Source organism: Leuresthes tenuis, unplaced genomic scaffold, assembly GCF_036924035.1.
Source record: "Leuresthes tenuis unplaced genomic scaffold, fLeuTen1.0.hap1 SCAF_18, whole genome shotgun sequence".
Taxonomy (NCBI): domain Eukaryota; kingdom Metazoa; phylum Chordata; class Actinopteri; order Atheriniformes; family Atherinopsidae; genus Leuresthes; species Leuresthes tenuis.
This window is the reverse complement of record NW_027325372.1, coordinates 16174936-16190222: the sequence shown is the minus strand read 5'-3', so window position 1 is coordinate 16190222 and position 15287 is coordinate 16174936. Positions and strand designations below refer to the sequence as shown.

Here is a 15287-nt window from a genome sequence, read left to right as displayed (position 1 = left end):
CTCATATCACCTGAAGGATTTCTCGGTCTAAACAACATGAACTTAAAGTGCAGATTCCCATCTCTTAGAGGGCAAGCACATCCAAAATGGAGAAAGGAAGACCTTTTAATGAACTGATGAAGTCTAACTTGAATCCAACAAACACAACAAAAACTGAGTCGGTGTTTAAATGTGCACGAGGACTTTAAGCTGTAAACAAACACGTGCACATAAAGGGGTAAAAGTGAGATCTGGGAAATAGAACTAATTAAAAAATAAATATCTATCTTGTTTTAGATACTACATCATTTCGATGATACACATCATCGATTCATCTGATTGAGAACAGAGCTGAGCTCACTCATTATTTGTCAGAAGCTCTAGCTTGTTCCATATCAAAGAGTTCCTAAAAGGTAAGGAGTTTTATGACAAGTTGTGGCGAAAAATACCAGCTGTGAAAGAACAACACCGAGCCTCTTGATGATACACTTAGACCCGCAGTCACACAGAACCAGGTGAGATTGCCAGGAGAGTGCATTTCTTTAGCCTGACAGACTGGCTGTCTTACACTAACACAGACGACACTTTCAGCAACACTGTCAACTCTGTGAAGACCGAAATGACCTCTGCGGCTCAGCTCATGCAAGCGGGAATCTTTCAACCTGGTATTAGAGGAGACAGGAGGGCCTCAGACAAAAACACAGCAGAGAGGAGTGCAGAGATAAAGAAAGCAGGGGGCACTGCAGTGCTTGGATCTTAGAAATCAGGATGGGCACATTGCCGCAAGAGCACTGACACCACTCTGCGTTACGGGGAACTTCTGCGAAGAAAAGCTAAAGGGTGGGTGGGCTGGGTTTGTATGTTTGACATGAAAATGCTTACCTTGAGGTCTCTGCTTGGGGCTTGTTTTTAGAGAAAGCTGACCTATGAAGGGACACACACATACACAGCCACAGATGGAGAAGCTCAAAATGGCATGCCATCACCCAGGGTGGATTTGGGGGACGGAGAAATAATCCTCCGACGCAGGCATTAATGCAAACTCACCAATTTGTAAAATCCAATTGGTAAAAGCTAAAAAGAAATGAAGCATCGTAAATAAGAGCATTCCTCTCTGCGACTAAACTTATTGGACGTTAGCTTATTCTTCAGCCCCAATTCCACCCTCGGAACAACACATCACTGATGATCCCTGAAGGCATCACGCGCACATCGACCTCACAGTCAGCGACCATTAAAAAGCGAATGGGAAGCGCTTGATGACCACTATTGTCTTAGCAGTATTCACCGGAGCACCTACGTGTTGGAGGTAAACCCCCGTAGCACTTGTCTGATGAGCAATGAGTAGATTAGCGTGTAAGTACATGCTGCAGTAGCAGAAGCATGTAACATACATTACCTTATTAGTGTGTGCAGCCCTCAGAGCACTGACAGGAGCAGGGAGGGGGCTTACATTTTGTCCCTTGTGATAAAATGAGCTACTGGCCCACACCAATCTAACAATTCATGCCTAATAGACTGCTTCCTGAAAGTTTGCTGACACGACGCTACCTCTCACGGATTTCTGAGAATTTGTGTCTCCGGCTGCTTTCCAAACTCGGATTTACTTTGAGGGAAAGAGTGCGGCCTTTCAAAACCCGCCAAAAATCATCAGAAAGCTGGACTGTGGTCATCAAAACACAGGATGCCATGACAAACGACACTAATACCACACGTGAAACTAAACGAGGCAACGTCAGCGTAAGCGGCGTCCATCCTTACCTAAACCTGTTGTGCCAGGATCAGAAACGGGAAAAAAAACAAACAATAGAACTATGGTAACAAGTCCCTGTCAAAAGCCCCTTGTAATTATCACCATTTTCATATGTTATGTCTTAAAAGTCAAGGCCTGTGTGCTTCCACAAATTCAGGTTCATCGCCACCCTCGCAAAACACACAACGCTGTACCAGAGTTTCCACGCGTCTCATCTCCTCCATAAACGTATAAATACGCGTGATGTTTTCCATAAGAACTTGACAAATTACTGAACAATTTCTGTTTATCATTAGGAACCCCCCCCCCCCAAAAAAAATACAATAAAACTAAAATTTTGTTGCTTTTTTCAGTTAACCAAAACAGGTGATTATGTCTCACATACAAGGAAAGACTTTTGCCGTGTTTTGATTCCCGCCTACCTGCCTGCTGCTCCTCCATCGGCTGAATCCTGGCTCCCCGTCTCACTGGGCGTGCTCACAGACTTGGAGGGGGACACGGGGGTCGGGACTAACAAATGAACACACAAAGCATCTCATATTAAACTCTGGGGGAGGCACAACTCGCAGTTTGCAGGCTCTCTCCGGTGCATCGTTGATTTCGCATTTGTCGTTTAGAATAACTTGAGCTAATATTAGGTATGGCAGTGACCCACTTTAGAGGAGTTTGGGGTGTTATTACCATTTCAGACCACTAGAGAACAGCAATCTTCCAGAAGCTTTGAGGACATGAGAAGAAACCTGGAGATTCATCCTAATTTTATGTTTCAAAATGTTTCATGTTTATAATTGGTTCCTTTACAATCAACAGCTGAAACAACATTTCAGAGCATATGATTTCATTTCAGGATATCAGAATAATGTGATATTGAGGATTCAGGTATCATTAGGTGTTTGAGGTTGTCACGTACCTAGCGGAGGCTCCGGGGAGATGCCAATACTCTGTAGCAGGGCCTCTGTCTCCCTGCGCTTGCGATCTAGGTCTGAATCTTCCGGGGTCACCTCTGTCTTCTGTTGGCTCTCTGACTGCTCGGGGCACCCAGGGAAACACCACAGATTCACAGGTCACGAAAGGACAATTTGAAAGCGTGCATTTTGATCCACAATTCCATCACCCACAGACTTCGGCTTTTATATGTTACAGTCCGACAAAAAGCAGTCAAGCACACAGACAACAAACACTAGAGTGGGCTACAATAAGAGTGGTTACAGTGTGAATTTACTCACTTTCTTCCTTACCTCTTTCTTCTTCCTCTCCTCCTCCTTTCTTTTTTTTTCCTCCCTGATCTGGGCAAGGCGCTGCTTCTTCCGCTCAAGCTCTGCCTTTAAGTCACTTTTGTCCGACATGGTGTCCTGTAAGGCTTCAGTTAAGAGGGCCGTGAACTACATATGATGATGCCCCAATTTGCCAATTCTTGAGTCAATACAGCGGCATGTTGCAGAGTTACTGCACATATGAGTGTAATAGATTCATTACCTTGGAAACAAGGCAGCGAGGTCCATGTTAACTCTCTATGCTGTAGGCAACATTTATGCTGCCACATTTTCTGTTCAGTTCCTTATTCTAATCATTCCATATGGAAAATGCTCTCAAAACGCAAGTTAATGCATCTTCATCTATTTTGATTGAATGACAATCTCATGCAAACACGTTCAAGAGCACTCTTCCCCCGACTGGTTATATCCAGTAAACACAGCATTAGTGTCATCATTTAACCAAGAGCAGTGTCTGTGTAAAGCTATGCAGGTTGTTTTAGCCTCTTGGAAATAGCTGACACATGTAGTATATTTTGAAAAAGCACAAATGAAATGACTAAATGTAGAAACAGAAAATAAGCAAGCAGTTTTAAGGGGTCGTTTAACTGACTTTCATTAGCAGGAATGAGCGGATTCGCAGTAAGCTAACAGCAAATGTGACAGCACTAACGTTTAAGGCCTTGCCAAAAAAGTCAACAATGGATTCTACAGACGGATATCACACAAAAAAGAGGCTTTTTCGAACACAAACAACCGTATAATGAGGTGTTATCGTTGCACTCGTACCTTGTCCACTTGCAGTGTTACTGGTGTGTCACCGGCAAAGATGCTGTCTCACTGCTTCACCTCGATTTTTTTATTTTTTTGTTAAATCAACACATCCTCCAACGCTGGCTCAGATAAAACCGTATGGAAGCGTCTGTGGTACCACGTCGTTGGAACGTCACGTACCTAGCGGAGGTTATTGAGTACACGGGATAAAACAGGACATTTCAGCCACCGAAAACCAAGATAAGGCATAAAGCAGGTGCAGTGAACGCCGATACATCCCTAGGATGAGCAAGAGGATGATATTGAGACAGGGAGGAGGAAATCCTACCTCTTCCTTGATACGCGTTGCCCTGAACAACACCGTCATCTTGAGGCCATTTGTAGAAGTGCGTAGAGACCAATATGCAGCTTGTAAAAAAATTGAAAACTTTATTGTTTATGGCTGTTAATGTAACGTTACACAGCGTCGCATTAATATTACATAACTGGTAAATTCAGTTTGTTCTTCTTTATTTGCTGGATAATAATAATATATACGTCAAAACTTCCAATATGAAATAAAAAATGCTTAAAACTGAATAACGGTGTCAACTTACTTCCCTTCTTAAATGTATAAGTACAAAAACATAAAAACGTGCTTTTATATAAAAAACATGCTTTATCAATTCGTACCTATTTTACGTTTTTAATCTTCTTTTTAACGTTAAATCAGAGTTAATCGGAAGAAAAGAGCGCTCGCATTGAATGCTGGGTAATGGACACCAGCGACGTGCGTTTAACAACGTAGCAAACGTAATATCCAGAGCTATAGAGTATATATAGCGACGTGCGTTTAACAACGTAGCAAACTATAAAATCCAGGGACGTGCGGTTAACAACGTTGCAAAAGCTAAAGCGAAAGGAAAAACGAACTAACAAGATGCAAAAAGATGTAGAAACATTGGAACAATGTGATGCATTCTGATTGTACTATGGCAGCTTTACGTCTTGAAATTAAAGGGTTAATACATACAAACACACACATTCAAACATGCATGTAAATGTTATATGGGTATTGTCTTAGACATCCATTTGAAATCACTCAAGTATTTAAGTATTTCGAAAATTTCGTCGGTAGGGGATGCTGTAATAAAAAAAATTCTGTTATTGTTGTATAGCTCTGCACGTTCAGATCGGGACTGTGGGGGAAACTCCGCCCAACGTCGGAAAATCTGCGCACTGATTGGTTTATTCGAACGTCATTCTTTCGTCTTTCCTCAACACACCTCGCTAGTCGTTGGAAGCTGAATCCTGAGAGCGTAGAACAATTTAAAAACATGGATGCAAGCAGCTCGAAAAAAACATTGTCGAATAATTCATAAACTGGCTCTCAAAGGACGGCATGAGGGAGCTGTTCGGTGACACCGAGGTATAGCCTAGTTAAAATTTGTCAAAACTGGATTGTGTTGGAGTAGGAAAGGGCAGTTTGTCCTTGGTATACTGACAGTTGGGGTCTGCAGAGGGGAAGAAAAATGAAGTTCGCCCAGTTGTTGTTGAAAAACGGCTCTCTAGCTGGAATACCGAAACAAGTGGAGAGGTTCTCCAAGTTTTCCCCTTCTCCTCTCTCCATGAAGCAGTTCATTGACTTCGGTAAGTGCTTGTGGGGGGTTTTGTTGTTATTGTGCTGTATGTTATTGGCACATATAGTACCACAATAGCATGGCGGTTGCGCAACTCCCGTTACTTTTTGTGTGCCACGGCAGCTGACTTTGCATAGTACAGCTCTCTTACGTACAGTTGCAAATTACAGATACTTGCACCATGGCTCAGCGAGGATAATTACATGTGAACAACGTCCTCCGAGCAAAGATTATTCGTCCACAAAAAAATGTGATTGTACTGCAGTGTTTGTTTGTTGGTATTTTCTTTTTTTCGACTGGGGTCACAGTTTGGTGCTTGCTCAGTGATCACCTCCTTCTTTTGCTGTCCTATGACTGCAGGTTCTGCCAATGCCTGTGAGAAGACCTCCTTTGTGTTCCTGCGACAGGAACTTCCTGTCAGATTGGCCAACATTATGAAGGAAATCGATTATCTCCCCGACAAGCTCCTCGGCACTCCATCCGTAAAGCTCCTCACAAGTTGGTAGGATATCTACACTGCTAAACAACTGTGTTTTCATATATTGTGTTGTGCAAGAAACATATGACCAACTCTTAATAGTAATGAGGTAATCAGGTGTCCCTTTAGGGTACTGTGGAAGGGTTAAAGCAAGTGGATGTGAAGGAACTTTAAGGTGTAAAGAGGTCAGTCAATATATCATGCAAAGAAATAAGATAAAGCTGATGCACCGACGAGCCTCACCTTGTTTTTCTTCACTTATTTAGTGAGCCTTTAATGCTTACATATGCTTTTATATCATATGTGTGTATTAGCTTCTGTCTTGCTTCTGTACGAGCGTTATTGCTGCACCCTGAAGAAGCAGCTCAAACTTTGCCTTCTGAAGAATGTGTGGTCGCTGTGCACAAGTGCCACCTTTTTTTATTCTAATGTCATCACCACCAACAGCAGGGGCCACAGCAGATTTTCACACGTAACCCTAGAAGTTAATAAAGAAGTTAAACAAAAGCTATCTGTGAGTGGGAATGTTTTCTGTAACCCATGGTCATTTCTGCACATCATCTTAGAGGAATTTAATCCCACTTTTCAGCACAGAAAGCTTCAACTCCTGAATATTAGTGGGTTATCCTCTCATGAACTGATCACCCACTACATTTCTACTGTCAGAACATCCACTTTACGTGGTTTTTAAGCCATTTGGAACAGCTTGTGTGCCTCAGGTTGTTGTCTTGCTGCATGATACACTTTCTGTTGAGACTCAGTTCACATGTCCTTTAGAACTGACATGAGATATAATTCACAATCCTTTGTTCAGTCGGCGATGGGAAGTGCCCCTTGCCTAGATGAAGTAAAGCAGGCCCAAACCACAATACCACCACCACCATGTTTCACAGATGATGGAATGCAGCCTCTTCCTCTCTCAACACACAAAAAAAAGCAAAATGCAGACAGGCAGAAGTAATAGTTTTGGAGAACAGTGGCTTTGTCGTTGTTTTTCAGTGTTTCTTCTTATGATGTACTTATGAGCATTAATATGACCAAATGTGAGAGATGTCTTCTTTTCTGTGAGCGAAACTCTTTAGTTTCCTTGATGCCTCACCGCTTGTTACACACCTTGCTTTTGGAGTGATCTGTTTATGGCAGACAACTCATGTGAAGGGTGCCGATGCTGCCGAATTTTCAGCATTTGCACAAAATTGGTCTGATTGTGAATTATATGAAAGTGTGTGCAACCGTTATAAGGTACGCTGTGTATGTGTTATGAGCCAAAGAGCTGTTCACATTCAGGGAACACTGAACACATGAGTGTATATGTGGGTGAAAGGATGACTAGTTGTCATCATGCACACATGTTGGGATGCAACATTATCAAAAACATTCATTGGATGGTTTACAATGTGGTTTTGTTGAAATCAGCTCTCCTCTCCTGCATTTTACCCCTAGTTCTTACTGTATACATAACAGAATAAGCGTTACAGATACAATCATAGGAGAGTTCAGCCTAGTTTTTCTGCATGACTGAAGAGCTCAGCAGCTTTTATTTAAAGTTAAAACAAAAGTTTTTGTCTGACTCCTTCTGTTTTTCCACTCCTGCAGCTGCTTCCTAGAAGCATCATGTTGACACACAGTATTCATCTGCGGCCTTTGCACCAGCATGCTGATAATGCTTGGTGCACAAGACGCTAACAGAACATACTTATTATCTGGCATGCTTGAACACTGCCCCGTCCTCTCAAATGATAGCTGCTTTTCATGTCACAGACTTCTCATCCAGGCCAATGGATGAAGAGTGCTGAGCTCACAGGGCCAACACTGTCTCGCTGCAGAAAAACTGGGTGAAAGGTGGCCAGCAGCTATGGCTGTGTTGTTTGTGCAACAATTTGTCCCTTGACTCACCTTCAGACCTCAAATTTGGATCAATTCACACCACGAAAAACGGAAATATCTCGAAACAGACTATTTCGGAAGCTTATCCGGAAATATCAAGCTGTCCCCTCTCTTACCTCACTGACATCTTTAAGAAATGTTAAATTGACAACTCTTTGCTGGCTAAACAAAAAGCCATAAAGAGGGACGAGAATGTGAAAGCGGAGGAAGTACACCGACACAGTTGCTGTGACTCTTCTAAAAAGAAATGAGCGGATGTGAAAGTGTTTCTGTGCTCTGTGTTGTGTCCATCAGGTATTCACAGAGTTTGATGGAGCTTATAGACTTCTTAGAAAAAGATCCAGATGATAAGGAGGTCCTGAAAAGGTACAGATGCACACCATTTTCATCTCAAACATATTGACTTTGGTTTTGTATGTCACCAATCAAGTTATTTAATAACCAGGGAATAGCTGGCGTTATGGCAACAATTATGTAGTTATCTGTGAATCTTTTGATAACGATGTCATAATAAACATTATTACTATGGTACAAGTCGTGCTTAAAATACAACCGAAAGGGCTTTGCACAAAATCCGATGATAATATTCTCAGATATATTGCCGTGCAAACATCAGATTCATTCATTTAGTTTATTCAGCAGATATCTAAATATTTTCCATTCAGCAGTTTTACTGCTTTAAGTGCAGTTGCATCTACTTGCTAATGAAATTAACTCAAGTTAACTAACAGTTGTAGAGCTACTGCAGCTTCCAGAAGAGAGCCCTGCACCGCAAACAGTGATGTGTTGCTGCTCAGTTTGTAATTTTAGGCCAGAGTAAACAAGAGGATGGTGCTTGCTTTATTTCTTCCAATTTGGGTAGATTAACTGTAGGCAGGAAAATAAAGGAATAACTGCATTGAGGAATGTTAGGTTGAGGCTGATGCCACTGTATCACAATATGTTACTTTCATTGTGACAGTCAGTCAAATTAAAACCAGTAATATCTACAAATCTGAAATTCTCTTATACAGACATGAATGTCACAATATAGGATGTTAATCCACGTTAATAATGAGTTAGAATATACCTGTCCTCACTTATTGATGCTCTATTGTCCTCAGCTTCACTCAGATTCTTGTAAATGTTCGGAATCGGCATAACAACGTGGTGCCCACCATGGCTCAGGGTGTGTTGGAGTACAAGGAGGCTTTCGGCGTGGACCCCGTCACCAACCAGAACGTTCAGTACTTCCTGGACCGCTTCTACATGAGCCGCATCTCCACACGCATGCTCATGAACCAGCACAGTCAGTATAGCACACTGTGATTAACTGTGAGTTAATCAACCCAGTTGCTAGCACTCCCAGCTTTGTAAACAGAAAACAGTTACGCTCATATTCTGTTTTACACCAGAGAGGGTTGTGAGTATATTTGAGTGTGAGTCACTTTCTTAAGAGTTTTCAAATGTATTTTTGAATCGTGTTCGTAGTCGTATTAATCCAAACAGGGTTGTAATTTAGTGATTTTAAAGCATATTTAGGATTTAACCGGTGTGTACACAGGTTTTACAGCAGTGCTGTGACTGTAGTGCAGTGAGACATTGATGCACTTGGCAAGATTTTCAGCAGTGTGCAGCAGTAGCTCTGCTGCATTAGTTAGATTTCAGATGTATGTATGTGTGTATATAAATGGATTAGAGTGAATTGTGTCTGTACACCACATATTAGCATGTTTTTGATCGTCACATTAGGTTTTTCGTTTCCATCCTGTAGCGTTAATCTTTGACGGCAGCGTAAACCCAGCCCATCCCAAACATATCGGCAGCATTGACCCCACCTGTGACGTTGTGGAGGTGGTAAAAGGTAATAAACTGTGTTTCTGCTTCAGCACTTCTGTCTGTGCATACATAAACACACACACACACTCACATGCTCACACTTTGTGTTATCTCATTTCAGCCAGTGTCTGTGTACAGATTCATGGCCATTTGACCTTCTTTATCATATATTTTTGAGTTGGTGTACTTAGTGTGGGGATCTAATGTTATCATAAACGGAAGGAGCTGCACCTTTGAATGTTATGTTATTCTATTCACCAGGACACAGAAAACAGGGTCTGGTGTCGTGCTCCATTCAGTTTGAGTTGACATGTCCTTTGTAGTTAAAAGTTTCTGACTCTGAAAAGCAACAACATAACAGTATCGTGTCCCTTTGCAGATGCCTATGAGACTTCAAAGATGCTGTGTGAGCAGTATTACCTCACCTCTCCTGATCTGGAGATCAAAGAGGTCAACTGTAAGTCACAAACCATTCACAAGGCTGCTATTTTCAGGATGCATCTGTGTTAGGGCAAATTTTTGATTTTGTTTTCTCAAATTTTGCTGAATCTAATCTCTGTGTGGAGTTTGGAATACAAGTAATGTGACAGCCCAAATGTCTTGAGCTGCCGGAAAGCCCAATGCAATCACAGAAAAATACAGCTGTAAAAAAGAAGAGACTCATCAAGTGAGGAGATGACTATATAAACGTATTGTATTACTGATTAACCCCGAAAGCAGGTGATTAAAATTTTTCTTGTTTTCTGAAATGTTTCACAGCTAAAAACCCCGGCCAGCCCCTCCACATTGTGTATGTGCCGTCCCATCTCTACCACATGCTGTTTGAGCTCTTCAAGGTACAGTTCCCACCGTGCTTGAAAAGCAGCTGTGTGCAGCTTTTTCACCGTGCGTATATAATTTTTGTGATCCTTTTTTATGGTCAGAATGCTATGAGAGCGACTGTAGAGACCCACGAGACAAGTCCAGCTTTGCCACCTGTCAAACTGCGCGTTTCACTGGGCACAGAGGACCTCACTATCAAGGTAGATGAAGACATGGGTTTTTATCCAAGGCAGCACAGTAGCAGACACTGTAATTACATCCCTTAATGAATTAGATATGACTTCTAATGACCACACAGTCTGCTGAGAGAACAATAGGAAGATTGTATAAATTACCGAGTGTAACTTTTCCTTATTTTTAGATGTCTGACAGAGGAGGTGGAGTCCCGCTCAGGAAGATCGAACGTCTCTTCAGCTACATGTACTCCACAGCTCCCAGTCCCGTCCACATCGACAATGCCCGTAATGCTCCTCTGGTGAGATCAAACTTGTCACAGTTGCTCTTAGATTTTCGTTTTATGCCTAAAAGTTATGTGTTGATGAGGGTTTTTTTTTGTCAGTGCACAAAGTCTTCCATGACTACAAGCTTTACTTTGCTCTTGAAAGATTAAAGTGACTTAATAGATCATCCCTAAGTCTTTTAAACTAGGACTAAAAAGAAAACTTGGATGTAATTCACCATGCAGAGGCTTACACGGCTGAACATTGTTACAAATTAGCCAATTACGCAGCGGAATGCGGTCAGCAACATTTCATCAGTTTAAAATGTAACTGCTATATTAACTGAAGTTCATGCATTTCGTGTTGTAATGTTGCAGCTGCCCCAGAGAGATAACAGTATTGTAACCCTGTTTTTCTTCCTCCTTCCCCTCCTACATTCAGGCTGGTTTTGGCTATGGCCTACCCATTTCCCGCCTGTATGCCAAGTATTTCCAGGGAGACCTGCAGCTCTACTCTATGGAGGGTTATGGTACCTCAGCTGTTATATACTTGAAGGTGAGATCAGCCCTTTGTCCACACGCACTTAGTTAAAAATAGCCTTGAAAGCCAAATTGGTGGAAAATTCAGATACAAATTTAATGCCTGCAATGCTTACTGGATTTTCTTAGTGGAGGCAGATCTATGGTAATTCTATAATACAAACATTGTGCAAGTGTCTTACTGCAAATTATGACTCACCACATGTTACATATTAGACATCTGATTGATCCAAAATGGAGCGTGGTTGGAAAGCCAAATGAGAAGCAGCCTGGATATGACTGTTATTTATATAGACATGTCAGTGCGAAAAGGATCCAGAGTAATTAGTTCCGTTCTGTCTCCCGTCACCAGGCCTTGTCCTCAGAGTCAGTGGAGAGGCTTCCTGTTTTCAACAAGTCAGCCTTACGGCATTACCAGTCCAGCATTGAGGCCGATGACTGGTGCATGCCCAGCAGGGATCCAAAGAAACTCGGCAAGTATGAGACGACGCTGTGATGGCGGACTGAGGAAGGAAGCAAGAGACTAAAACAGTTTGGATGAAAGTGTAATTTAAGTAAGGAGAAGCTGGAGAGGCCATCAAATGCACCCAGCTTGTTGCTGCCTTGGATATAGTGTTCATGTAATCTGGAAAATTATCTCATACGAGAAAAACATAACAAACTTCGAAGGGGAAAATTGCTACTTGTCATTGTCAAAAAAGATGACGGCAGTATACTGAAACTGAACGATCACTTTCTGAACCTGACGTCAGACCAGGTAATTCAACCTATCAAGACCTCGTGCACCATATAAATTTGGGTTTAATGACTACGTGCTGCTAATGGAGATGAAACAAGTCAAGTATTAATCTCTCTGCCTCAATAATTGCATTTTGTAACAAACATGCTGACTGTTGTTTCTAAAGGTTCTCTTCTCTTTCAAGGTGTATCATTTCACAATCTAAAGACTAGTGAATGGTCTTTGGTTGATAAAATTCCAGGGTAAAGTTGTGTTTTTGCGTTTGGTTGAAGGTTTGTCAGTGTTGGCCCAGCCAGAAGCGATCAGAATGGGGTTACTCAGGTTAAACGGGATGGAAACATGTTCAACGACTCCAGCGTGAACATAAAGGGAGCAAAGGCTGTGAATTACTCAGCTGTAATTTGCAGCTTTGCTTCGTTCTAACAACTTCTGCATTTAATTTTCAGTTCTCAGCCGTAATGACAAATATGCAATGCAGAGTATGCAGAGTTCACTTTGTAGTCTTTTGAAAATGCCTTCCTACTTTCTGACTTACCGTAGCAACTAATTCATGCAAATAACTGCAGTTATTTTTAAAGAGTTAGACTGAATATTGAGTAGTCGTGTCAAATGTAAATAAAAACAGAATACAAGTCATTTAACTCCTTGTTTAGTTGAAAATAGCACATAGGCAATGTTAGCGCCTTTGATGATATGGGAAGCAGCTATGGTTCACATCGAATGGGGAATTTGCACTTCTGTTTTTTAGAGAATGCCTCGTTTTAGCAGGAAAATGCCAAACCATCTCTGCACATATTACAGTATATGCACATATTGACGATGCAGCGAGAGCTAACCGGTTTGCCGTTAGTGCAGACCTGTCACCAACTGACAACATTCTGCAAGTTATGAAACAATAACAAAGGAGGTTAGAAGTTATGTAACGAAGGAGGCCCCGAACCGTCGATCACCCGAAATTTAAAGGTCAGGCAACAGTGGGGAAAATCTTTTTCTTCCAAAACCAAATGCCAACTTCAAAGTGAGCGGATATTTTCAAGAAAACACGGAGATTTCCCACTTTTAACATTTTCAATAAAACGTAGAGTTTGAATAGTTTGCTAATCACTGTGTTCTGTTCTGTGATGACTCTTCAGTCTGGACTTTTTTTTAGGATAAGGGGTCACATATTTAATTTGCTTATTTTGCAAGTGCAATGGAATTTGTAAAAATGTTCAATTTGATCTGCTTCAGAAAACCGTCCTTCAGCTCTTTGTTATACAACACGTTGTAAGCCATCGTCCTGTGATCTGTACCTGACATGGTTATACACACACTGACTTCGGCGTGGTGGACACGTAGAAGCAACTCAGAGATAAGCTGTATTCATCTAACAAATATGGCCTTAAGGCGTATGTACTGTAATAATGATTTCACATATTCCAACTCTATAACACTTCTCCGCTCGGCCTTTTCCGAGTTTGAAGCCTTTAGTATTGCTTTCATGTTTTAATTTTCCTTTCAACTCCTACACACCTGTTGTTCACTTTTTAGACTGTAAGCATCACTCAAAGGCCAAGTTTTACTGTGAGTTTGTGGTTCATCACTAAAAGGACCAGTGAATGTTGAGAATAAAAAATCTCTTGTTACCTCACAGTCTGCCATTTCTTCAGCTTTTTGCAGCTTTCTATGGGGTTTCTAACCCTAAACTTGAATACTCTGTGTCTGACTCGCGAGAGGTCTATGCGTGCATTCAAAAAATAATTTTTTCTAGCCTGTAATCACTGGTGAGCTGTTGTCTTCCCTCTCCTGTCCCCCCCCCCCTTGCTCCCTCCCCGTGATTGTTTTTGGAAACTTTGCTCAGTTTGTCTGTCACTGTTAGCAGACACAGTCCAGTGGCTTCTCGTGGCCAGCTGCCAGTACAGGCAGAGAACAGTCTGTCCTGTTTTATTATGCAGCTTCATTAGTGTGCCCATTGATGTTCTGGTTGCCCTTCTTTCTTTGCCACCTTCAACTCAATTTAGTCTTTATTTGCGCTGCAGTAGTGCAAACACCGAAAGTAAAAGGGAAATATAAAATCGCTGAGCATTTCCCCCCCCTCACAGTTTTTTTTCAAAGGAGTTTCTGCCAGGGCGTTTGACCCTCACTGGTTTATTTTAAGTCTGACCTTTTAGTTATCCAAACAATGTTCCCTGTAACCCAACATCACACACATGCACAGCTACAACAGAGTTGTAATGTGCGTCTTTGTTCTACGCTTACAAATGTTGTCTAAAGTCTGTTAAAAGACACTTGACTAAGCTGTTCTACTAAGCTAAATGAAAGAGTAAATAACAGATTTGTAGCACAAACCTTTGCGCTGCTCTGTTAAATTGCAGTGTTTGCATTGATTCAGGTTTCTCTCAGTCTTGAGACGGCCTTCGTGACCTTTTATTTAATAAGCTGAGACGTGTCAAACTGTCATAGCATAGGCATTAAAAGGCAGCGTATACAAAGAGCTGGGCCCTTCAACAAAATGAATGGAAGGTAGTTTTGAACCAGCTCATCCTGTTTTCGCAATATGCAAAGAGACATCTTAGATTCAAATTTTAAATAGAAGTCGAAGACACACTTATCTGTGTGTCTGACCTATGGACAGATATGGGTTATACTAATACATACCTACTGACATTATCAGTAGTAAATGATTGATGCAACTTGAGGTATCTCATGCATGCATACATAAAATAATACAGAATCATCAGTGTGGAAACAGGATTTTTCAAAAGTCCAGAACAGCCAGAAATAAAAACAGTTGAACTGAGGTGCCGGCTCAGTTTGTTCTCCTCAGTGTCTTTCTCCACAGAGCTTTAATGTAGTGTGCGCTTTCTTCTGCAGCTTTGCTGTATTGTGTCTGTGTTAAATTAGACTTCACACCTGAATGAAACCGACTGAGACAGTGCTACATACAAGATTACAGGCCAACAGGAGATTCACAAAGCAGTGTGAGACTTTACACTGCACCAGAAACACTTCAGTGAGAGGGTATGGAAGAATGGAAAGCAGCTCAAAGGTAATGTAATATCGAGTTAAAGTGAAAGTTTGTGCCCTTCAGAAGGAAGGCTTTGAGTGTGAACAACTTGCAAGTTCCCCCCCCTCCCTTTGCGCAGAGCGGAGAAAGATGTCAGTTATAGAATCCATTCTATTTTAGCATCAAATCCATTGTACTGG

At 41.6% G+C, this 15287-nt stretch overlaps 2 protein-coding genes across 10 annotated transcripts in view; one reads left to right on the top strand and one right to left on the bottom strand.

Annotated features, from left to right (window-relative positions):
* LOC140274548 (cytoplasmic dynein 1 intermediate chain 1) overlaps positions 1-4132 on the bottom strand; it is a 50438-nt gene extending 46306 nt beyond the window's left edge. For 2 of the 8 annotated variants that reach the window (XM_072369860.1, XM_072369861.1), the window contains exons 1-4: positions 3775-4058; positions 2959-3092; positions 2643-2757; positions 2155-2242 (exon numbers count right to left, since the gene is read on the bottom strand). In XM_072369860.1, the coding sequence (XP_072225961.1) occupies positions 2155-2242; positions 2643-2757; positions 2959-3078 (323 nt within the window). In that variant the 5' untranslated portion in view covers positions 3079-3092; positions 3775-4058. Of the gene's footprint in view, positions 1-861; positions 904-2154; positions 2243-2642; positions 2758-2958; positions 3093-3774; positions 4059-4087 lie in introns of those variants that run through there. The other 6 variants (XM_072369862.1, XM_072369863.1, XM_072369855.1 and 3 more) reach the window with 5 other exon arrangements.
* Positions 4133-5021: 889 nt separating this feature from the next.
* Positions 5022-13726, top strand: pdk4 (pyruvate dehydrogenase kinase, isozyme 4). Of its 2 annotated transcripts, XM_072370268.1 has the most exons (11): positions 5022-5388; positions 5739-5880; positions 8038-8109; positions 8847-9031; positions 9497-9586; positions 9941-10018; positions 10321-10397; positions 10485-10583; positions 10745-10858; positions 11265-11378; positions 11715-13726. In XM_072370268.1, the coding sequence occupies exons 1-11, from the start codon at positions 5271-5273 to the stop codon at positions 11856-11858; spliced, it is 1233 nt and encodes a 410-aa protein (XP_072226369.1). In that variant the 5' UTR covers positions 5022-5270; the 3' UTR covers positions 11859-13726. The 2 variants fall into 2 exon arrangements, with proteins under 2 accessions (XP_072226369.1, XP_072226370.1); XM_072370269.1 differs by lacking the exons at positions 9941-10018; positions 10321-10397; positions 10485-10583; ... (1 more) ...; positions 11265-11378; positions 11715-13726 and having other exon boundaries at positions 8847-9057; positions 9497-9570.
* Positions 13727-15287: the final 1561 nt, after the last annotated feature.

Excerpts from the sequence above, each read along its gene's own strand:
- pdk4 (XM_072370268.1), top strand. The coding sequence starts at position 5,271 with ATGAAGTTCGCCCAGTTGTTGTTGAAAAACGGCTCTCTAGCTGGAATA. Across the intron at positions 5,881-8,037 it reads GTAAAGCTCCTCACAAGTTG|GTATTCACAGAGTTTGATGG; the intron begins GTAGGATATCTA and ends TGTGTCCATCAG. Across the intron at positions 9,032-9,496 it reads CATGCTCATGAACCAGCACA|CGTTAATCTTTGACGGCAGC; the intron begins GTCAGTATAGCA and ends TCCATCCTGTAG.